A 24666-nucleotide genomic window follows, 5' to 3' on the forward strand; every position below is an offset into this window, starting at 1 on the left:
GTGTTGCACTTGTGTATGTGTGTTTATGAAGATGATGGAAATGAATGCTATCCCACTGCATTGAGTGGATGCACTGGAGTTGTTTCCTAGATCCCTGTGAAACTGAGCTTAAAGCCATCTCTCATAGTCCACCAGCATTTTAACTGCTATTTATTACCACAGCTGATCCAAGCAGAGACTCTTCAGTGTCTGTGTGATAGGAGAAAGACTGAAACCAGGGAAGGCAATACCAACTTAGGTATGTAGTAAGTACTTCCCTTGTTGCTGTGACAAAATACCTGAAAAGAAGCAACTTAGGAGGGGAAGGGGTTTCTTTGGCTTACAGTTTGAGGAGCTACAGTCCATCATGGCGGAAGTTGTGATAGTAGAAGCAGCTGGTCACATTCAGTCCGTGGTCGAGAAGTAGAGAGCTCAGCTTACTTTTTTCTTCTTGTTCTGTTTGGGACCCCAGGTCGTGGTAGAGCCACTGACTCAAGCCCTCATGTTTGTGCAGCAAGTAATCTTACCCCTGAACCATCTCTCCAGCCTAGTAACTTTTATAGCCTTGAGCACTCTGAAAGCTTAGTGATGTTCAAGCTTCAGAAGGGAGAGGGAAACACCCAGTGGCTGAGCAACACAGAGGCCCTTATGATACCAGGTCATAGCCATAGGTCAAGTTGAGTGTGGCTCTTAGCTTCACTCAGGGATTTTTCTCCTTCTTGCAGAGTCTAGACAAAACCAGAGACATTGACTTTCAGGGCCTTGAGGTCATGAATGTCTCTCCCAGTTATTCATTTATCCTTCATCTCAACTGCAGAGCTGCATTTTCACAGTTGAGCTTTATTCTGTCAGAAGCAGGGTCATGGGGCAGATGTAGCTCAGTTGGTCTAGTGTGTATAAGTTCTTGTTCCATCTCCAGTACTGCTAAAATCCAGGGTGGATGTGGAAGCAGGAGGATTAGAAGCTCAAGGCTGGGGATGGGGAGATGGCTCAGAGGTTAAGGTACTTGTGTGAAAAGCCTAAGCCAAGTTTGATTCCCCAGCACCCATGTAATGCCAGATGCACAAAGTGGCACATGCATCTGGAGTCCAATTGTAGCATAATTAGAGCCCTAGCATGCCCATTCTCTCTGTTTATCTCTCTCCTTATGAATAAATAAAGATAGTTTTTAAAAAAAGAAGTTCAAGGTTATCCATGCTACATATTGGAAGCCAGCCTGGACTACATGAGACCCTGTCCAAAAAAAAAAGTATTTATACAGACAATACACAAGAAACACTTGACAAGATATTCAACATCATTAGTCATGGAGGAATTACAAATTGAAAGCATTATGTAACTATTAGAATACTTAATTCAAAATAAAGGCCTTGAAGCCGGGCGTGGTGGCGCATGCCTTTAATCCTAGCACTCGGGAGGCAGAGGTAGGAGGATCGCCGTGAGCTCGAGGCCACCCTGAGACTCCATAGTGAATTCCAGGTCAGCCTGGGCCAGAGACCCTACTTCAAAAAACTAAAAAAACAAAAAAAAAAAAGCCTTATGAGCAAAAATGTATAGGGTAGCTAAACTTTGATTACACTGGTAGTGAGAGAGGAAATGGTACATACAACCACTTTGGGAGATAGTTCAGAGTTCTTAAAAAGGTAGCAGGGGCTGGGGAGGTAGCCTAGTTGGTAAAATACTTGCCTTACAAGCATGGCAACTGAGCTCAATGCCTAGAACCTGCATAAAAATGCTGAGGGGGGTGGTGTGCATTTATAATCCCAGTACTGGGGAAGTTGACAAAGGGTGATGCCTGGAACTCACTGGTCACCCGGCATAGCCTAACTGGTGAGCAACAGGTCAGTGTGAGACCTTGTCACAAGAAAAGGTGGATACCACAGAGGAATGACACCAACGTTGTCCTGTGACCTCCACATGCACCCACACATATATGAACACACAGGCATTATTTAAAAAGGCAGCAGACATAGTCATTACTGCCTTAGGAGAATACATGTCCTGCACACAAAGACTCTTACACAGATGTGGGTTGCTGAGTATGTATATTCAACAGGTATATGGATAAGCCGGGTGCAGAGGCTCCTCACCTGGTATAAAAGGGCACGACCAACCGCAGCGCCTAATCTCCAGTCACCGTGTGGGAGGCAGAGACAAGACAAGAGGCGCGTCCTGTACAACTCCACACAATCAAAACTGTGCATGTGAACTAGTTTGCTTGACAGAAAGCAGCTAGCAGTTGCCTAGGATAAAGGTTGGGAGGGAGGAATTAATAACGAATCTTGATGACACTTTAGGGCGATAGAAATAATTGCTTGTGATGATAGTTTCATGGGTATAAAAAGATATCAATGATGATCACTGCGTGCCCTTGAAAAGCACGTAATTCAAGCGTATCCAGGGGCTCTGCCTGGCCACAAATGACCTTCCAGTGCTGGTCCGGCTGTGAGTCCCACTGAAATCCATGTAGGATAAAGGAGTGGTTCCAAAGGGAGTACTTACTTTCCAGAGTGTGACGTAGACGTTGCGATCCTGGGCTGTTGGCAGTGCTGTTTAGGCAGACTGTCAATAGATACACGAAGAAGATGGGGTGTGCGATCAGAGAGAGAGAGAGAGAGTTGGCAGAAGAGACCAGCTGTCCCCTGGGGCAGACAGATCCTAGGAGTAGCTTGGCTGAAACAGGAGTGACTGTGTGAGAAGTGCCCTTGGTGGCTGGAGCTCTTGAGGGTATTCCTGTCGCCCTTTGGAGGCACAAGTAGTTTGTCCTTTTGCTCTGTGGCATACTTGGGGTTCTTTGTTTGGGTTTTCCAGGAAATGGCTGCATAGAATTCTGGATGATTCTCTTACTCACTCTGGAAACCTTGGGTTTTTAAAAATTACATTGTGTGTGTGTGTGTGTGTGTGTGTGTGTATGCACAAGTGCATATGTGTGCAAAAGCCAGAGTTGCTGTTCCTCAGGAATACCATCCACCTTTCTTTCTGGCTGGTGAGTCTCAGGGACCCTTCTGCCTCTGTCTCCCTAGCACTGTGATCACAAGCTACACACCACCATTTTTACGTGGATTCTTGGGATCAAACTGAGGTCCTAATGCTTTCGAGGCAAGCACTTTACCCACTGAGCTATCACTCCAGCCCCTGGCAACCTGGGATCTTAATGAGCATATGCTGCCTGTGAACAAAGCCAGACTACTTTGTTCTCTATGCCTTGTTGTGCTTTACACCTCCAAAGTTTGTTTGTGCACTTAACATGCCATTAGACCTTCAGTGTTTCTGAAACCAGTGGAGGATTCGACTGTCCACCGTCCTATGATGAGAAAATGTGCTCAGGTCCCTCTCTCCTGATAGCAGGAGATGTGGTTCAGAGACCATGTCACAGGAGATTCTGAACAAGCTCTGGGTCTTCAGAGCCCAACTCCCAGCCCCATCTCCCCAGTAGCACCAGAGATTCTGACCCATCATAGGAGGCTGACTGTCGTGGCTCATTCTACTCCAGGGGTATCTGGGCGTTGAAGGACACTGAGAATGTGCCTCGGTTGGCAGAGTGCTTGCCTTGCATACATGAGGTGCTGGGTTTGACACACACACACACACACACACACACACACATACACACAGAGATTGAGAGAGAGAGAGAGAGAGAGAGAGAGAGAGAGAGCGCCAGCTGTGGTCACACACCTGTAACACCAGCACTCTTGGGAGCCAGAGGCAGGAGGAATGCTAACATTTTGCATATGTGTGTGTATGTGTGAGTCAGTATAGGTGTGAAAGCATCCATTGGTGCATACGTGAGTGTGTGTGTGTGTGTGAGTCAGTGCAGGTGTGAAAGCGTCCATGTGGTGCATACGTGTGTGTATGTGTGAGTCAGGGTAGGTGTGAAAGCGTCCATGTGGTGCATACGTGTGTGTATGTGTGAGTCAGGGTAGGTGTGAAAGCGTCCATGTGGAGGCTGAGGTAGACATGGGCTATCGGTCTTGATTGTGCTCCGCTTTGTGTCCTGAGAAGGTGTCTCACTTGAACCTGGCGTGCACCCATTCTGCTCATGCAGCTCACCTGCTGGCCCAGTGACTTCCATGCTTCTGTCTCCTGTGCGCTGGGAGTATGGGAAGACCGCCACACACACCTGACATTTGTGCAGGTGATGGGGCCAGAACTCTGTTCCTCATGCTTGTACGGCAAGTGCGTTATCCACTGAGCTATCTCCACAGTGCCTGGCCCTCACTCATGTGAAACTCCAGCCAGGTTTACCAGCAAGAGCCGGTCTCCAAAACAAAAACAAAAACAACAACAACAAAAGATACTAGCGCGGATCAGAGCTGGGGGTTGGTAATCAACATGACTTCACTATTCATTTGCCTTTGTACTTGACCTTAGCAAACTTGTTCAGTCTCCTGGTACTTATTTTTTCATCATCAGCAATGTGAGATGAAGACAACTTAGCACGTGGTTCAAGGTTTTCAGAATACTTTATCCTTTGAAGAAAGAAAACCAGTTCTTTCAGAAGGAATTTTAATAGTTTAGTGTAAAGACTTCTCACTCACTACGCTAATGAGAAACTAATAGGAGAAACTGATCTTTGTAACATTTCGGGGTTTCGTCTGTTTGCTTGCTTATTGTTTGGTGAGTGGAGAGACTCATATTGAATGCCTGTTTCATTTCCCAAGCTTGGACTAAACGTCCCGGTCGACATGGGCACACGATACATCCTAGTGCAGCCCAGCAGTGGAGAATAAGCTCTTGGCGGATGAAGACCCCTCCTGCCGTCACGTGGGCAGTGCTATTTCTTTGGAGCTTTCTACTTGTGGCCAGACTACAAGTATTTAGTAACAAAACTACACATATAACCAGGTTGTTAGAGGGACATTGGATACTTTTCTGGGAAGTAGTTTTGGGGACAATTGGTAAAACTTTATAGCCCCGGACTGGGGGTGTTGGGAGCAGCTCAGTTAGTAGAATACTTGCCTATCGTAATGCAAGCCCCAAGTTCCAACCCCAGCAGTGCATAAAACTGAGTGTGGTAGCACATGCCTGTAATCCCAGCACTTGGAAGGAGGCAGGAGGATCAGAAATTCAAGGTTGAGGCCAGCCTGTGGTACATGAGACCCTGTCTCAAAACAAACAAGCAAGCAAACCAGAAAGTTCTTAACCCTTGATAAAATGAGACTCCCTTGGGGAGCTGAGGAATTCTAAGACCAAGATGGCTGAATACAGGTTCTCTTCCAGGAAATAGGAGTGGTGGTGGGTGGCTGCCCTCTGCCCTTTTCCTTTGTGCTTTGTGTTCTTGGGCAGAGGGAGGGTTCTAAGAGGAAACAGCTACTAGAGCCAGTGTCCATGCTTCTGCCCTCCTGCTGGCAGAAGCAGGACAAGTTGTTCTGCCCTGGGTTCTGCCTGCCACCAGCAGCTGGCTATTTTTGTTCACTGTGTCTCCTCTTCATTCTGATTTCCCAGCACACCACCTTGCCCTAGTTCAGGCGTGTGCCCTCTTCCACACTTCCTGCTGATGGCTGCAGCAGCCCGCTCAGCAGCTGCAGTGGGACTTTTTTCTTTGGTTGGTCTACTTGTCCTTTGGAGTTTACATAAAGAGAGGAGTGTAAGTTCTTTGAGAAGGAGCCTCCAGAATATTCAAGAAATTAGACTTGCATCTACAACACAGCCTGGCACACGGCAGGGATGCAGTACGTATCTGCTGACTGACAGAGTTCACGTGTGTGCGGGGCGGGAGGCTGGGCCAGCCTGGGCCGGCGCTGCCGTTACCCGGGCTGAGCTAGCTTGTCTGTGGGTCAGACTGCAGGGACCTGGTGGTGGACACTTCTCTCTGCGGGAACATCATACACTAGCCAAGAAGGGCTTGTCCCACACTGCTCCCACATCCACACCCCGGCTTCTCCAGATTGGGGTTCTCCTGATAAATGTGCGTGGGGGGGGCGGTTCTGGTGGGTAAATGAGTTTTATGTTGGTTTTTCCTTTTGAGATTTTTGTTTTTTGCTCTTAACGTTGGAGTTTGATCTTGTTTTGTTTGCAAATTCAAGAGGGACGAGATGGCCACCTAGGCGAGGGGCTGGTGGAAAGTGTCCTGTGTGGTGCTGGGAGGCCCCTCTGGGTTGGTGGGCCGCCAGCAGCCGCCGCAGGCCCCGAGGACGACGGCGGGCTGCAGCGCGGTGGGAGTGGCGCTGGAAGGAGCCGCGTCGTGGGACTCACGTCTGTGGCCCTGCGTGGAGTTTCCCGCGGGACTCGGAGGAAGCCTGACAGAGTCCGCTGACGATCCCAAGAGCTTAGCTGGTTTCCCCGAGGAAGAAGACAGCCCCGCCCTGGCAGCAGCTTCCATGAGCGCTGGGCTTCGGACTTCCTCGCTGGTCCTGGCAGGAAAGGTCTGTCTCCCAGACTCTCAATGGACCAACCCCAGCGGACTCAGCCAGAAATTACCGCCCTCAAGTACTTTCTTTACATTTCTGAGACATGATATATGTATGCACATATATATGTACCATTTATGATGCCTTTCAACCTCCACACCTCATGTTTTTATGTTTATTATTTGTGTGTATGTGTGTATTTTGAAATGGAGCCTCACATATCCCAGGCTGGCCTTGAAGTTTCTGTGTAGCCTGAGGATGACTGGAGCTCCTGATCCTCCAGTGCCAACCTCCCAAGTGTGCAGCATGCCAGCTTCTACCTTCTCGTCCCTATTTCTTATTTGTTTAGCTACTGTTTACCTATTTTATCGTTACTTGTTTTTGTGGTGCAGGAGCCAAGCACAAACTAGGCACTGCATGTTTCAGTGACCTGACAAAAGCAACTTCAGGAGGAAGGCTTTGTCCTGATTGTGAGTCAGGGGACTACCGCGTCGCGCAGACAAGGCGTGGCAGGCGCATGCAGGCCACAGCCAGGAAGTGGAGAGGTGAACACTGAGCTCAGCGCGCTTTCTCCTGCTTGTTCGGCCGGGACCCCACCCGTGGGAGGGCGCCACTTACATTCCGGGGTGGAGGTGGAGGTGGGGGAAGGACAGTCCTTCCTCTTCAGTAAAACCTTACTGGAAAAACACTCATAGACACTCGGAATTGTTTTTCTGTGATCCTAAATCCATCTCATTGTCAGTGAAGATTAACTGTCACTGATGTTGATGTTATCCTTTATTCATTTACTGTGGATTCTAGGAACCCCCAGAGATGCAGGTTCTTTTGAATCCCCACGTCACTAGGGAAGGAAGGTGTGAGCCCCAGCAATGGCTTACCTCGGCTTCCATGGCAACATCCAGGGATTGGAGTGCTCTTTCCAGAGAGTTCTGCTTTCCTCATCTTGTACCAGGAAGCAGCCTCATGTAACAGGAGCAGGGTCTACCGTGGAGTGGCAGCCTGGTGTCAAAAAGTGCTGCGGCAATCAGAGAATCGCAGCTGACAAGGAGATGGCCGCCCCTGTGACTCCACTGACGGTGCCACTGTCCTGTGCTAGGTTGATGGCCATAGACCTGGCTCTAGCTCCCCTTACCACATTCTGCAGAGACTCACCTGTCAGCTGGCCAACCTGGCCAGGGAACTTCAGGGCTGGGTGCCCCAGGGTGCTTTAAGTGTCTGCTAGGTGCTTATCAACCCAAACATCGGTAATTGGCATTCATGAAATCCAAATGGTCCGATGCTAACTTACAAATTGCCAAGCTACTGGAAGGGAATCCATGGGAAAATATGAGTGTTCGCATCTGCAATCTTTTCTCATCTGCTGGGGGAGGAGGGGCAGGAAAAGTTCTGAAGACGAAAGTGACTTTCAATTTCACCTGGGACCATAAATCAATATTCATTTGTTATTCACCAGCACTAGCGTTTCCCTGGGTGATGCACGAACATGCGGAGTGTCAGAATGGTTGGAAATTTGTCCTCATTAGGGAGTCGAAGGACACCTTTTTGCAGGCATAAGCAAGCAGACCTCCAGAGACCCCACTTGTCACTTTGGGTCTTATGAATAGGAAAGAGCCAGGGGGGAAGGGCGGGTTGGGTTTGCAGACCTGGCATGTGGTAGCAGTGGCTATAGTTCTTTGTGACCTGAGGTCGCAACTGCTGATGTTACTTCTGAAAAGGAATAAGTTTCACATATCAGGTGGCAACTGTACGTCCACTGAAAAATTTCATTTGTCTCCCTCTGAGCAGTGCCATGAATACAAATGCTGTGAGATGAGGCTGCCTGGGCAAATGAGAGTAGTGGCAAGAAAGACAGAAATTCAATGTGACATTAGAAACTGCTGCATGTTGGGGACCAGCTACATGAAGATAAGAGTTAGCCAGAGGTGCATATGGCTCTGCAGATGTTAACTCCCACAATACCTCTGTGCAGCAATGTGGAATGCTGGGTGGGTGTGAAGGGGAGAGAGGTGCGGCCTGGCGCCGAGCCACTCTTCCTCAGTGATAGGACTGGCCTCCTCAGAACTTGTCGTTTATACTCTGCTCACTTACCCTTGACCTGGCCTGAGGGTCCCCGAAGGAGCACTAGACCCCTCAGCCTCCCTCCCGTCTGCATCGGTGTCGACAATGGCTCTTCTCCGCTGGGAGCAACTGAAAAAGCTTCTGCTCAGCTGGAGGCACTTAGATGGAATTATTCAAAATCCTTTCATGGAGAGGGCCGAGAAACAGATCATTAGAATAAGCCACCAGGCTCCCAGAGGACAAAATATTGAGACCTGCTGCAGAGGGGTGAATCTCACAAACATATTGCAAAAGAAGCCAGGGCTGGGGAGATGGCCCAATGGGTAAGGTGCTTACAGCACAAACCTGGGGACATGAGTTCAGATCCCCAAGACTGACATAAAAGTGCTGGATAGGGCTGGAGAGATGGCTTAGCGGTTAAGCGCTTGCCTGTGAAGCCTAAGGACCCCGGTTCGAGGCTCGGTTCCCCAGGCCCCACGTTAGCCAGATGCACAAGGGGGCGCACACGTCTGGAGTTCGTTTGCAGAGGCTGGAAGCCCTGGCACGCCCATTCTCTCTCTCTCCCTCTATCTGTCTTTCTCTCTGTGTCGCTCTCAAATAAATAAATAAATAAAATTTTTTAAAAAGTGCTGGATAGGGTTGGAGAGATGGCTCAGTGATTAGGAGCACATGCATGCAATGCCTGCAGCCCCTGGTTCAATTCTCCTGTACCCACATGAAGCCAGATGCACAAAGTGGTGCGTGAGCTCATTTGCAGTGGTGAAAATGACAATCCTCTCCCCTATCTCTATCTGTCTGTCTCTTGGGTAGATAACTAATTAATTCTGGGTGCTGTGGCACATGCCTGTACTACCAACTGGGAGGGGAGACAGGAGGATCCCCAGGGCTCTGGCTAGCCAATCCAGCCTCATTTGTGAGCTCCAGGCCAATCAGAGACCTTGTCTCAGAAGGAGGGTTAGTGCCTGAAGGCGACATCCCACATTGTCCTCAGGCCCTACGTGCATACATGCACATGAGCCCACACATATGTGGACATGAACATACACACACACTGCACATGCATGCCAAAAAATAGAGACCAAACTAAAAAATACATATTATGTGGGATCCAGAGTATAAAATCCAAAAATAGAAGAGGTTGCTCTCTGCAGTAGACTGAGAGGGTGACACAGGGAACATTCTGGGGTGGTGGAAGTTTTGTTCTGGGGTGGTTATGACAGACTGATCAGCGTCAGTGTCTGAAATCTTTATATTCATTGTGTGTTTATTATGCTTCATTAAGAAAACAGGTGGTGGTGCACACACGTAACCTCAGCATTTGGGAGGTAGAAGCAGAAGCAGGAGGACAAGGAGCTGAAGGTCATCATCCTTGGTTGCATAGCCAGCTCGAGGCCAGCCTGACACACATGAGACCCTGTCAAAAGAAAGGAAGCTTGGCTGGTGAGATGGCCCAGCTGTTAAAAGCACTTGCTTGCTTTCAAAGCTGAATTTAGAGCTAGAAGATAAGTTTCACAGTCTTTTTAACTCCCGCTTACAGTCACTTTTAGTATGTTGCAAAGATGTTTATGTCACATGGTGTTTTCCAGTGCTCACAACTTGCAGTTTCAGCTTGTACATATGCAGCTCACTAACGTGAGGGCAGTTCTTAAACCTCAATAACTTAAGTTCTAAGTTCTCATAAACCATCCCTCAAAAGAAAAGAAAATGCCACCCTATGCAGAACTATAAAAATGGTAGGACTTAAAACAGATAAATGCAACATTTTTTTTTTTTTTGTATTTTAGCTGCTTTCTACATATCAGCATGTAAACTTTCCTATTTAATATGACAGCTACTTTACACATTGAGAAATTATGCATTCATTTTTAAACAATCATTTTCATCTTATCTTAAAATTTTCTTGACCTGCTGTTTCAGCAAATTAAAATTGTATACTTTTTTATTTTTAGGAGAGGGAAAATGCTAAACACCAAAACCAGAAAAAAAAAAAAAATTCCCAATTAATCCTTATTTTTTTTTTCCGAGGTAGGGTTTCACTCTAGCCCAGGCTGATCTGGAATTCACTATGTAGTTTCAGGGTGACCTTGAACTCATTGTGATCCTCCTACTTCTGCCTTCCAAGTGCTAGGATTAAAGGCATGTGCCAGTACGCCCGGCTCTTTTTTCTTACTTTTGAACTATTATACTTTACAAAGCCAGTTATGTTGTTTCACAGTTAATGCTAACACAAATAAATGACTGGCAGGTCAGTCTGCCCTACCATCTTGGGGCCTAAAATGCTAATTGTTAACTCAAAAGAGGATAGTATATTGAGGGTTTTAAAAAATAAATTCTTAAATATAATATATGTTGGAGTTTTTCTAGTTTTTTTTATTTCCTTACAATTTGGTGGCCATTAATTTACTTTGACTCGTTGGCATAGTTACATAGTTAATCTGAGCTTCAAGAAGATATGTGGAGGGCTGGAGAGATGGCTTAGCAGTTAAGCACTTGCCTGTGAAGCCTAAGGACCCCAGTTCGAGGCTCGATTCCCCAGGACCCATGTTAGCCAGATGCACAAGGGGGCGCACGCGTCTGGAGTTCATTTGCAGTGGCTGGAGGCCCTGGCACACCCATTCTCTCTCTCTCTGTCTCTCTGTCTCTGTCTCTTTCTCTCTGTCTGTCGCTCTAAAATAAATAAAATAACAACAAAAAAATTTTTAAAATATGTGGACATTTCAGTTTTTACTAGCTGAATGAGGACATTGTAAATTATGTTTTACAGTTCACCTCATTAATAAATACCTTAGTGTTTATTTTTAAAAATAATAACTTTGTATAAATCCTTGAATAGATAATTCCCAAAGGTACAACTCAGATATCTGTATTTTGAAATGGTTTCATTTGTAGCTTTACAGTACAGAACACTGATAAGTAACATAAAGAAATATTCGTATTAATGTTGATTTGTTCTTATTTTTGAAACCAATTCAAGTGTCCCTTGAGTGAAATATCTTAACTGTTGGGGATGAGGATGCCAGAACCAGTCACCTGGCTTCTGCTTTGTCCCTCGCTGAGACTTGTTCCTGTTGTCACAACTGTCCCTCCTGTGAATGGTATGGCACATGCCCATGAACAAAGCATTTGAACATCCTGTATTTGTATGTGTTTCTAATACTGCCGAGGGGCTACAGGAAATTAAAATTACAAAATTAGAAAAAATAAATTCATTAAACAACAAACAAACAAATAAAAAGCACTTGCTTGCAAAACCTGATGGCCTGGGTTCAGTTTCTCAGAACCCACATAAGCCAGATGCAGAGGCACATGCATATGGATTTTGTCTGTAGTGTCAAGAGGCCCTTATGAACCCATATTCTCTCTCTCTCTCTCTTGCAAATAAATAAAACATTTTAAGAAAGGAAAGAAAGGGGAGGGGAGGAGAAAGTAAAGGAAAGGAAGGCAAGGGAGAAAGGAGAAGAAAGAAAGAAAGAAAAGAATGGAACAGAAAGTAAGAAAGGAAAGAAGGGGAAAAGAAACGGATGTAATAATTTTTTGTTTATTTATTTATTTGAAAGCGACAGAGAGAGAAACAGGCAGATAGAGAGAGAGAATGGGCGCGCCAGGGCCTCCGGCCACTGCAAAAAACTCCAGACGCATGCGCCCCCTTGTGCATCTGGCTAACGTGGGTCCTGAGGAATTGAGCCTCGAACTGGGTTCATTAGGCTTCACAGGCAAGCAGTTAGCTGCTAAGCCATCTCTCCAGCCCAGATGTAATAATTTTTTAAAAGCTCTATTAGGTACATTTTGGAGGCAGGGCACTCATCACTCATGGCAACTTTAGCCCTGTGTTGCTAAGTACAAGGGCCTAGTGGTCACTTCTTCCTGCCATAGGCCTGGCTGGGATTGCTTCTTTATTACATCATGACGTGTTTCTAATCTTTCCTGTTCAGTAGAATTCTCTGTGATTGTGGAAATGTTCCATGATGTATTCTGTGATAGCGTTATCTATAGTTGCATAAGACACTTGAATGTGGCTATGCCATTGAGGAACTGAGTTTTCAAGTTCATTTGCCTTACATTCAAATTAATTTCAAATTTAAAAGACATTATTAAGAAAAGTATTATTTAAAAAAAATTGGGGAAGCTGGGTGGACTCATGCCTGTTAGGGGATCATTGCAAGTTCAAGGCCAATCAGAGCAACATAGTGAGTTCCAGGCCAGCTTGGGCTACAATGTGAGACTCTGTGTTAATTACTTTTCTCCTGGCTGTGACTAAATACCTGACAAACAGCAGCTTATGGGAGAGAGGGCTTGCTATTATGTAGCAGAGTGCATCAGGGAGTGAAGGCATGGTGGCAGCTGGTCAACTGTGATTTAGTCAGAAAGCAGGAACGGGAAGTGGGGTCGGTGTACAAAAACTCAGGGACGGGCTGGAGGGATGGCTTAGCAGTGAAGGTGTTTGCCTGCAAAGCCAAAGGACTCAGGTTGGATTCCCCAGGACCCACGTTAGCCAGATCGACAAGGGGGTGCACGTGTCTGGAGTTTGTTTGCAGTGGCTGGAGGCGCTGGTGCATCCATTCTCTCATTCACTCTCCCTATTTTTCTGTCAAATAAATAAATAAAAATAAAATACTTAATAAAAACACCCTCAAGAACCATTCATGGTGACCCACTCCTGGAGGAGGCTTCAGTTCCTAAAGGTTTGACGACCTTTCAAACTAGCGCCACCAGCTGGGGGCCAAGTGTCCAAACACATGACTGAAGCCACAGCAGCACCTGCCTCACGCCGTCAGGGAGGGAGCAGGGACTGCCCTTCGGAGCCGTCCCGCCGCGCAGGTGCTGTCTGGGAGACCGGCAGGAGCGTGGCTGTCCCGAGCTTCCGGGCAGATGGAGCAGCGCGCGGCCCGGCAGCGGGAGCGCGCTGTTCACAGTGGAGGATGGAGGTGGGGACCGAGGTGGGGGCTGGGCGCCTGCAGCGGAATTCAAATAGAGGGGATAGGTTTGGGGAGACAGCTCAGCAGGGCTAGGAAGACCCGAGCATCTCGTAAAGAGCTGGGCATGGCCACATGTGCCTGTAATCCCAGTCGCTGGGGCAAAGACCAGGGAAGCACTGGGGCTCACCGGTCAGCCAGTCTTACTGAAGCTCCAGGTTCAGTGAGAGACTCCGTACATCTCAAGGAAATAAAGTGGAAGAGTGATGCGGGCGGACACCCAACACTCTCTCCTGGCCTCTGAACATGTGCTTACCAGGCGTTCTCATCTGCACACATATGTGCATGCAATATACATACACACCTTACATACTACACACACGTGTGCATGGTGAGGGCAGAGGAATCAGCTCTGTCTAGTGGTTTTAGTGTGGCTTGAATTTTCTGATGAGAAATAGAAGAATCAGCATCATACCTCTGTGTACTGGTCATGGGAACTCTCACTCTCCAGCTCACCAGACTGTCTGTGGGCAGCATGGAGACCTGTGTGTTCCAGGCAAACTGCCGACCAAATTCCCTGAGCTAGCACATGGGAACAAAAGTCACACGTCAGCCCAAGACTCCTGGCCCAGGTCACATCTCCCCAGCCCTTCCCTAACTGCCTTTGAGTTCACCAAGCTCTGAGGCTTCCATCACCTTCTGTTCTGGGCTGAGAGAATGAGGGTACAGGAAGTGTTAGCTGAGGGCTATGCCTTGAGCTCAGAGCACAGTTCTTTGCTGATTGAGATGGGGTCATCCCTGTTTCAGTTACTTTCTCATTGCTGTGACCAAACAGCTGATAAGAAGCAGCCTAAGGAAGGAAGGTTGATTGTAGCTCACAGTTTGAGGTACGGTCAGTCCATCATGGTGGCCGGAGCATGAGGCAGAGGGTCACATCACATCCACAGTCAGGAACCGAGGGACGAAAGCTGGTGCTCAGCTTGTTTTCTTCTCTGTATTCAGACCATGGAATGGTGCTGCCCACAGATAGGGTGGGTCTTCCCACCTCAATTAACTCAATGTAGAAACTGCTGTACAGACATGCACAGAGGTTTACTTCCATGGCGATTCTAAGTCTCGTAAAGTTGACAACCAGAAATTAACCATCACCCCACCTTTCTTGACTTTCTTTCATGACTCAGTTTCCTTATTATAGCATAAATGAGGTGCTGTCTAATCCTGTGTTCATCTCTGCCATGGTGTGAGGTTAAGAATACCTCATATTTTCACAGAGGATATTCAGTGGTGGTCAGGCTCAGAAACACAGTCTTCCTGTTTTGTCCTCTTGGCTGAGATGGAATAACTTTTGGCACAGATTGGAGTCTGGTATATGAGGCTTTGTATAGTGCTGGGGTCTGTCAGGCTCTTGGAATTCCTCTATAAACGGTTTGTTCCACCAGGCTAGCATGCTGTTTTTCACACTTTGGGACCAATGGGGTTGAGTCTCTGTATTACTAGCTCTTGGGAAAGGCATGCCACTTCCCCAATGGCCTGACCCTTGGCTCCTGTCACATACATCCTAAAAGGCAGAGGGCATTTAGGAGAAGGCTGAGGTGGCTTCTCCTAAGCTGTCCTTGTGTTTGGGTTGGGGGTCCAGCTCAGGTCAGACTACCATAGCCTGAGGGGCTCAAAGTTCCAGAGGTTGGAAGTTCCATGATCAGGGCATCTGGCAAGGGTCTGTGTCCTGGTCCATAGGTGGATGTCTTCTAGTTTTCCTCACATGAGAAGGGGCAAAGGAGTGATCCAGGCTCACTATATAAGAAGGTCACTGATTCCCTGAAAAAGGACCCATCATCATGACTAACCCCTAAAGGTTCCCTTTCTCACACCATAGGGATTAGCATTCAACAGGTACATTTTAAATTATTTTAAAAAAGACTTTTATTTATTTGAGAGAGAGAGAGAGAGAGAATGGGCACCCAGGGCCTCTAGACACTGCAAATGAACTCCAGATGCATGTGCTACCTTGTGCATCTGACTTACATGGGCACTGGGGAATAGAACCTGGGTCCTTAGGCTTTGCAGGCAAGTGCCTTAACTGCTAAGCCATTTGTCCAGCCCCATTTTGTGTATTTTGTTTCTTGCAGTGCTGAGGGTACATGGTGGTTTGACTCAGGTGTCCCCCATGCCTTATGTGTGCTGCATGCCATGTCTCCAGCTGATGGCAATTTGGGAATTAAGCCTCTTGGAGGCAGTGTGTTGTTGGGGGCAGGGTTATGGATGTTATAGCCAGCTTCCTCTTGCCAGTGTTTGGCATACTCTCCTGTTGCTGTTGTCCATTTGATATTGCCCAGGAAGTGATATCCACCCACTGGTCATGCCAGCATTTCCCTCTGCCATTATGGAACTTCCCCTCAAGTCTGTAAGGCAAAAATAAACCTGTTTTCCCACAAGCTGCTCTTGGTCAGGTGTTTTCTGCAAGCAATGTGAACCTGACTGTAACAGTAAACTTGAGAAGTGGTGTTATTGCTGCTAGAAACCTGACTGTGTGGCTTTGACCTTTTGGAGCTGATTCTCAACAGGAATGTGGAAGAATTTGAAACCTGGCCTAAGTGACACTTCGCAGTGATGTAAGTATAGCTTGATGGACTATTCCAGTCAAAGCTGAAAGACCTGAATGCAGTAAGAACTATGGGCTGCAAGGTTCATTTTATGAGGGTGACAAAGAGCTTTGCCTGGACTGGGCTAGAAGCAGTTTGTCTGAGAGGCTTTCTGTTATGCCGTGTCCTGAGAACTCGTGTAGGGTTGCATTGCATTGTGTAGGAATGGACTTACGTGAGCAAAGGATCTGACACTGAAAAAATGAAATTTTGGGGCCAAAACTGCTGCCTATTCAGCTGGAATTGTGTAAGAGATTACTAGCATTGAGACTGGACCAGATGACCTGCACTGGGACAACAGAAAGAATGCAGAGTCTTTTGAAAGGGACTGAATGCTGAAGGAGTGTCCCATTCTTCAATGTCTGTTTTATTCCCCCTGGTATGGAGTATAAGAAATGTAGGAAAGAGAGGGTCATTGAATTTGAAACACGGGCTTGTATTTTGGAAATGGCCATGGGCATTGTGAAGCAGGCTTCTTGGATTATCTGCGAGGAGTCCTGATGGAGCCATGATGATGAACCGTGGGTTGTAGCAGAGACCCATTGGAGATGCCAGGACTATGGGATGGCTGCCACGAAGAGCTGCCAGCACTAGATGAAGTTTTCCAGGCCTGTGAGTAGACTAGCTGGAGGGGTAGAACTGGAACTCCAGAGATTTGTCAGTGGTTAGAATTATCGGACTTGGAGACTTGTCATTGGCTAGAGTTGTTGGACTTGGAGCTGCAGTTTGGTGTTTACCCTGTTTAAATCTTATATTGGTTGAATATTTCTTTGCTATGTCCAATGCTGCAGTGTGAATGTTTATTTGGTGCCATTTTGAGTTTTGGGGGGATATTTTTTTTTTTTGGTATTATGGCTCAGTTAAAAGACCTTGGATTATAGGAACGTTTGAACATCATTGGAATTGATAAAACTATGGGGACTTTTAAAGTTGGACTGAATGCACACATTTTATATCATGTATGGTTATCAGTTTGTGGGGGCTGAGGGCAGAATGTAGTGGTTTGATCCAGGTGTTCTCCATAAGCTCAGGTGTTCTGAATGTCGTGTCCCCAGCTGACAGCAATTTGGGAATTAAACCCTGGAGGCAGTGTATTGTTGGGGGCAGGTTTATGGGTGTTATAGCCAGCTTCCTCTTGCTAGTGTTAGGCACACCCTCCTGTTCCTGTTGTCCATCTGATGTTGCCCAGGAGTTGATGTCCACCCTCTGCTCATGCCATTGTTTTCCTTGCCATGATGGAGCTTCCCCTTGAGCCTGTAAGCCAAAATAAAACCTTTTTTTTTCCCCCAAAAGTTGCTCTTGGTTGAGTGTTTTCTGCCAGAAATGGGAATCTGACTGCAGCAAGGTAGAATCCAGGGTCTCACACATGCTGGGCAAGCACATTACTTCTGAGCTGTCCCCAGACCCAACATCTGCATTGTGGATGAGCACAGGTGTCTTTACCAGGAGCCATGAACTCTTATTCAGGAAAGGCAGGCAACACCAAACAATCCTGGAGGTGGGCCTAAGGAGGGCTGCTGCCAGGCCTGGCCAACCCACTTGCAGGCAGGAAGGGAAGGATTATATTCACACCCTGCTGTCTGTTTCCTTGGAATGTGACCTTGGAGTCTGTTCAACACACACACTTTTGACTTCCCCGCAAGGCCAGTCTTGGTCTTACTGACCACCGGAGTATTAGTTGGGTTCTCTAGAGAAACAGAACTGATAGAATGAATATGTATTTAAAAGGGGATTTATCAGCCCCGCGTGGTGGCTTTAATCCCAGCCTTTAATCCCAGCACTCGGGAGGCAGAGGTAGGAGGAGCGCCATGAGTTCAAGGCCACCCTGAGAATGCAAAGTGAATTCCAGGTCAGCCTGTTCTAGAGTGAGACCCTACCTTGAAAAACCAAAAAAAAAGGGGGGGGGGGGAATTTCTCAAGATTGGTTTATAGGATATGGGCTGGGCAATACAATGGTGTCTGCAGCCTGGAGAGTGAGACCCCAGTAGCTGCTCAGGATTCCCGGAGAGCTTCTGGCTGTAAGTCCGCGTGGGAGGGCTGGCGAAGCGGGGATACACCGTGCCTGGTGGTGACAGGGTGGATACATGCACCCGTGAGGGTGAAGGTGGGCAGGACAGAAGGGCCGCTTTTTCCTGGAACCTCTTAATGCATGGGGTGCTACTGGAGGGGCCACTCGGGAGGAAAGTCGTCCTTCCTCAGCTAATCCTGCCTGGAATCGGCCCACAGGCCTGCCAAAGAGCAGAGTCTCTGACTTGATTCCTGATCTGATCAAGTTGATGGTAGAAATTAAAGATCGTGTGTTGTGTGTGTGTGTTTGTGTGTGTGTGTGTGTCAGTGTCTCTTCTGCTGCAAATGAATAGCTTACATGGATGGCTGGAAAGCCTAGGCAGCAGGCTTTGCAAGCAAGTGCCTTTAACCACTGAGCCATCTCTCCAGCCCTCTATTTTTTGACAATTTCATACATGGAAATAATAAATTGGGATTTTTTGATGGTCATTCCATTACCTTTTCTTGTCCCCTTCCCACTGAACCACTTCTTCTCCACGAGCCCCCCTTCTACTTTGATGATTTTGCTTTTTGCGACCCACTAAGTTTAGTCGTGCTGCTTGCATGGGCACAGGGGAGGAGTGATTCAGCAGAGCACGGGCGCTTGCTAGCGCCCACACCACTGAAGAGTGACGCCCCTCTCCCACCAACCGCTGACTGCCAGCAGCTCCTCTGGGAGAAGGGGGCTCAAGCGTGCCTCCCCAGCCCATGAGGGAATGTTGGTGAGCCCTGTCTTGTTCAGGTAGCCACAACCACCATAAGTTCATGCGTGTAACAGTCCCATGGCCACGTCATGTTTGGAAGAAAGCACTCCACAACGCTTGATTTTTAATAAAGGGAAGCCAGAGTCTCCTTTGCTTGCTTATAGTACATTAAAAATATTTATGATGAGAGAGAGAAAGAGAAAAGTCTAAATGTATCAGGGCTTTTTGCTGCTGCAAGTGAATCTACATGCATATGCCACTTTGTACATCTAGTTACATGGGTACTGGGAATCAATCTTAGGCCAGCAGGCTTGGCGAGCAAGCACCTTTACCCAGAGAGCAATCTCCCCGCCCAGTTATAGCCCATTTTAAACGAAGCAAGATTTGTTGTGGCTAATAGTTTGAGTTATCAATGGCTGGCTCTACAGCCTGATACCAGATAAGAAGGCACCTGGGTGAGACAGAACCCCCAAGGACACTCCTTCAATGACCTAGTTGTAGTCCTGACCTTGTAAACTTTTCAGGATATCCCAAAATAGTGCTGTCAACTCAGGACCAAGCCTTCAGCGTAGGGGCCTGTAGGAGACATTTCATGTCAAGCCATCCTGTGTTCCTTTTTGGGAATCTTACCTTTGTCTGGCTCTCAGCATTTAATTCGGCCATTGTGGGATAAGTCGGAGTGTGAGCTGCTTTTTATTTGATACCAACAGCTTAGCAGGAGCTGGCGACCCACTGTTGCATACAGAGCAGAGAAAGGGGGCCCCAGAGTGGAGTACTTTTCCCTAGGAAGGGACCGCCTAGACTTGAGAGCTGCTCCATGCCAGGGCCCGATTGTGAGTGAGCTCCTGGAGGTGGTGTCTCAGCAGGGGACCCTCAGGGCCAGGAGTGGCTCTTCCTGAGATGCACCTGGCGACAGACAAAGGTGTCCAGAGCCTCCATGGGTGAGCACAGACTCCCTCCATCTCTGAAACTTTGAACTTGAGGGCTGGATGGGGTGAGTGAAGAGACACAAGAACTTCGAGCTTGCGGGGAGAGAAGTGACCACTTGGCCTCTGAATTTGCCACCTCAGAGTGCTTGACTAACTACCCAGTCTCCCAGCCCTTCCAGACTCTCTCTCTCTCTCTCTCTCTCTCTCTGTGTGTGTGTGTGTGTGTGGGCACTAGTGCATAGAGGACAAACTCAATTTTTAAAAATTTGTATTATTGACAACTTCCATAATTGTAAACAATAAACCTTGATACCCTCTCCATCATATCCCTTCTCCCTCTCAATCAGACTTTATTTTGATATCATCTTTTCCAGGTCTGTGTAGGTAGTGCCAGGCACTGAGAGATCATGGATATCCAGCCATTTTGTGTCTGGAAGATTGTATTTTAAGGAGTCCTACCCTTCCTTTGGCTCCTACATCCTTTCTGCCACCTCTTCTGCAATGGACCATCAGCCTTGGAGGTTGTGATAGAGATATTGCAGTGCTAGCCAGGTGTGGTGGCGCATGCCTTTAATCCCAGCACTTGGGCACTTGGGAGGCAGAGGTAGGAGGATCACTGAGACTCCATAGTGAATTCCAGGTCAGCCTGGGCTAGAGTGAGACCCTACCTCGAACCCCCCCCCCAAAAAAAAGAAAAAGAAAGAGAGAGAGAGAGAGAGGGATTGCAGTGCTGAGCACTCCTCTGTCACTTCTTCTCAGCACTATGGTGCCTTTGGAGTCATCCCAGAGGTCACCACCATGTGAAAAGAGAAGCTTCTCTAACAAAAAGTGAGAGCAGCATTTATATATGGGTATCAACATTAAGAGAAGTGCTTACTTGATAGTTTGGTGAGCATAGTATATGCAGTTAGTCAGATACCAGCAGGCAAATTCAAATTTTGTTTCTCAAGTGCCATAACCCTGCCCCGAGGGGTCTCACTGTAGCCCAGGCTGACCTGGAACTCACTCTGTAGTTCCAGGCTGACCTTGAACTCACAATGTCCTCTCTCAGCCTCCCTCCACCACACCCAGCTCATCCTCCTTTTTGAGACGTCTCTCACTGGCCAGGAACTCTTCAAGTAGGTCAGACTGGCTGGCCAGTGAGCCTAAGGGGTATGCCTGGCTCCACCTCCCGAGTGCTGGGATTACAGGCATGGGACACGATGTTTTGTGTATGGGTTCTAGGGAGTAAACTCAGGTCCTCGGGCTTGTGAGTGGTCTCTCCATTGCCACGCTCACTTTTGATTTCTCTGGGTTTGCCACCGATGACCCTTTTCTGTCCCTGGACCTGGCCCAAACCATCAGGCTACATTTACTCAGGACATGCCTTCATTCTTTGGTCTGTGACAGTTCCCTGGTCATTTTTTGTCTTTGGTGACCTTGCCATACACAAAGAATGGTGTCAGGTGTTTTGTAAACTGTCTCACAGTTTGGGGTTTGCTTGATTTTTTTCCCCATAATTAAATGGAGGTAGGATACCATGGAGGCAGAGTGGCCTTCTTGTCCCATCACCTTACAAGGTGTGTGGTATTAGCATAGCTTACTGTGATGATGTAAGCTCAATGACTGGGCAGGGTGCCCACGGGGCCTCTTCACCATACTGTTGCCTTCTGAACTGTCTGTAATAGCTTGGAGTCAGCAAGTCCTGACCCTGCTCAAGGTAAGGTCTTTGAGGTGACCTCCTAGGGGTTGGAAGATTGATCCCCATCTCCAAGAGGAAGGAGCCACCACAAACTTGTGAACCCTGTTGTTAGATAGGCCACCATCATTGTGATGTTTGGGGGAGGGGGGGCTGTAATGCTACACAGATATCCTGGCTCCAGTGAGGTGACTTGTCAAATGATTTTGTTCAGACAGCAAGCTGTCTCCTCCTTCCCAGTGCCTGTCAGAACTTAGTGAATTTCTTATTTAAACACTTAAAGAGAATCTCCTTCCTTTGTGGATCTTGCTGCCATATCGGATTTCTGCTGGCAGTTGCATTTTCATCCCAGAGAACCCCGAGTCTGTGTCTTATAGGAGTGATGTGTGGGAGCCAGAGGCAGACCTCTGGGGACCTGATGTCAGGAGACAGTGGGGCTGGCTTAGCACATGTGACTCACCCATTTGCTTGCAAATGTAAGGTAGCAACTTAGAGGAAGTGTTAAGGTCACATCAATAGCAGGCTGTATTTTCAGATGCCAGTTTTTCCCACCTTAAAGGTTATCTTTGGAATCTCAGTTGTGTGATTGAAGAAACAGGGTTTCTTCCCTGTGTGCAGATGTGCCTGCCCATGTGCATTTGTGCAGAAAGCAGAGGAGAGCATTGGTCTGATGCCCAGAGCCATCGCCCCAGTCCCCAGCTCCCAGCCCTCAGCATAGGGTTTCCAGTAGCTCTGGCCGTAACTGACCCTGTGGCAGATTCAGCGGCCTCTGTGTGCAGCGGTTCTTGAGCAGTGATGTGTTCCCACATCCCCACCCAGCCTCCCTGAGAATGCTCTAGGGAAAACTCCCTGGACCTGCTGCTTAGCCTTCTGACCAACTGTGTTGTTGGTTGATGAATGTCACTCATTGGAACAAAATAGCTAAGTCCCTAGCGGGTAAATACACAGTGGCTCTGCAGGTAAATCTGGCTGTCTTCATCCCAGCGGGACAGGTAAATGAAGGCCTGCTGCTGCTCCCACCTGGTGGCAGCACACCTGAGTTGGTTCTCCTCAGAACAAAGCGGATTCTTAAAGCAGGTAACACGTGCCGGCGGGAGGTGAAATCCTGAAATCTGGAATTTTCTTTCCTAGGATGATTTCCTGTTCAGCGTCTCCATTTTAAGTGGGATCCTTTGCAGCATCCTGGCTGTGCTGAAGTTTATGCTGGGGAAGGTGCTCACCAGCAGGGCCCTCATCACAGACGGTGAGTGAGCTGGGCCCCCTGGAGCTCATGTCCAGCAGGAGACCTCATCCCCATCCCTCCTCCCCAAGCTGCTCGATGACTCTCAGGGCTCTCAGGCTGTCTCACAAAGGCTCAGGGTTCCCAGCCATTAAATCATGAAGCTTGCCGGGCGTGGTGGCGCACGCCTTTAATACCAGCACTAGGGAGGCAGAGGTAGGAGGATCGCCGTGAGTTTGAGGCCACCCTGAGACTCCATAGTGAATTCCAGGTCAGCCTGGGCTAGAGTGAAACCCTACCTTGAAAAAGAAAAAAAATTAAAAAAAAAATCATGAAGCTCAAAGGGCTTCCAGGTTCCACATGCATTGCCAGCCAGGATAAAACCTGAACTGGAGTGAAGGGGAGAGATAGCTCAGTGGATAAAATGCTTGCCTCGAGAGGAATGAAGGCCCGAGTTTGATCCCCACAACCCACATAAAATGATGAGCATGGTGGTGTACTATAATCCCAGCACTGAGGAGGTGGAGACAGGAGGATGCCTGGGCCTTGCCTACCAGTCAGTCTGGCCTAACTTGTAAGCTCTAGGCCAGTAAGAGACCCTGTCCCAAAAGGAGTGGACAGCATTCCAGAAGATAACGTGCAGTAGTCCTTTGGTCTCCACACCCACGCACATACACATGTGTGTGCATCCACACATAAACTTGCATACACATATGAAAAGAAAGAAAGAATGGAGGCATGATGAAAATACATTATATGCATGTATAAAATTATATTTTTAAAAATACAAAAATATCCAAAGTGGCTAGAAAAGTGCTTATGTGTCTTTGTGAACAGGAGTTGCTGCCCGCGTGGGCTTTGGGGTGACAGGAACAGGGCACATGGATGTAGAACAGAAAACATGCATTTCAGGGGTGACAGGAACAGGGCACATGGATGTAGAACAGACGACATGCGTTTCAGGGGTGACGGGAGCAGGACACATGGATGTAGAACAGAGGACATGCGTTTCAGGGGTGACGGGAGCAGGGCACATGGATGTAGAACAGAGGACATGCGTTTCAGGGGTGACGGGAACAGGGCACATGGATGTAGAACAGAGGACATGCGTTTCAGGGGTGACGGGAGCAGGGCACATGGATGTAGAACAGAGGACATGCGTTTCAGGGGTGACGGGAACAGGGCACATGGATGTAGAACAGAGGACATGAGTTTCAGGGGTGACGGGAGCAGGGCACATGGATGTAGAACAGAGGACATGCGTTTCAGGGGTGACGGGAGCAGGGCACATGGATGTAGAACAGAGGACATGCGTTTCAGGGGTGACGGGAGCAGGGCACATGGATGTAGAACAGTGGACATGCGTTTCAGGGGTGACGGGAGCAGGGCACATGGATGTAGAACAGTGGACATGCGTTTCAGGGGTGACGGGAGCAGGGCACATGGATGTAGAACAGAGGACATGCGTTTCAGGGGTGACGGGAGCAGGGCACATGGATGTAGAACAGAGGACATGCGTTTCAGGGGTGACGGGAGCAGGGCACATGGATGTAGAACAGAGGACATGCGTTTCAGGGGTGACGGGAGCAGGGCACATGGATGTAGAACAGAGGACATGCGTTTCAGGGGTGACGGGAGCAGGGCACATGGATGTAGAACAGAGGACATGCGTTTCAGGGGTGACGGGAGCAGGGCACATGGATGTAGAACAGAGGACATGCGTTTCAGGGGTGACGGGAGCAGGGCACATGGATGTAGAACAGAGGACATGCGTTTCAGGGGTGACGGGAGCAGGGCACATGGATGTAGAACAGAGGACATGCGTTTCAGGGGTGACGGGAGCAGGGCACATGGATGTAGAACAGAGGACATGCGTTTCAGGGGTGACGGGAGCAGGGCACATGGATGTAGAACAGAGGACATGCGTTTCAGGGGTGACGGGAGCAGGGCACATGGATGTAGAACAGAGGACATGCGTTTCAGGGGTGACGGGAGCAGGGCACATGGATGTAGAACAGAGGACATGCGTTTCAGGGGTGACGGGAGCAGGGCACATGGATGTAGAACAGAGGACATGCGTTTCAGGGGTGACGGGAGCAGGGCACATGGATGTAGAACAGAGGACATGCGTTTCAGGGGTGACGGGAGCAG

The 24666-nt window shown here is 48.1% G+C and overlaps 1 protein-coding gene across 1 annotated transcript in view; it reads left to right on the forward strand.

Annotated features, from left to right (window-relative positions):
* Tmem163 (transmembrane protein 163) overlaps window positions 1-24666 on the forward strand; it is a 227169-nt gene that overhangs the window by 192855 nt on the left and 9648 nt on the right. The window contains exon 6 of the mRNA XM_004668129.2: window positions 22428-22539. Coding sequence (XP_004668186.2) covers window positions 22428-22539 — 112 coding nt within the window. The remainder of the gene's footprint in view (window positions 1-22427; window positions 22540-24666) is intronic.

The sequence above is a fragment of the Jaculus jaculus genome, chromosome 5 (genome assembly GCF_020740685.1).
Source record: "Jaculus jaculus isolate mJacJac1 chromosome 5, mJacJac1.mat.Y.cur, whole genome shotgun sequence".
Taxonomy (NCBI): domain Eukaryota; kingdom Metazoa; phylum Chordata; class Mammalia; order Rodentia; family Dipodidae; genus Jaculus; species Jaculus jaculus.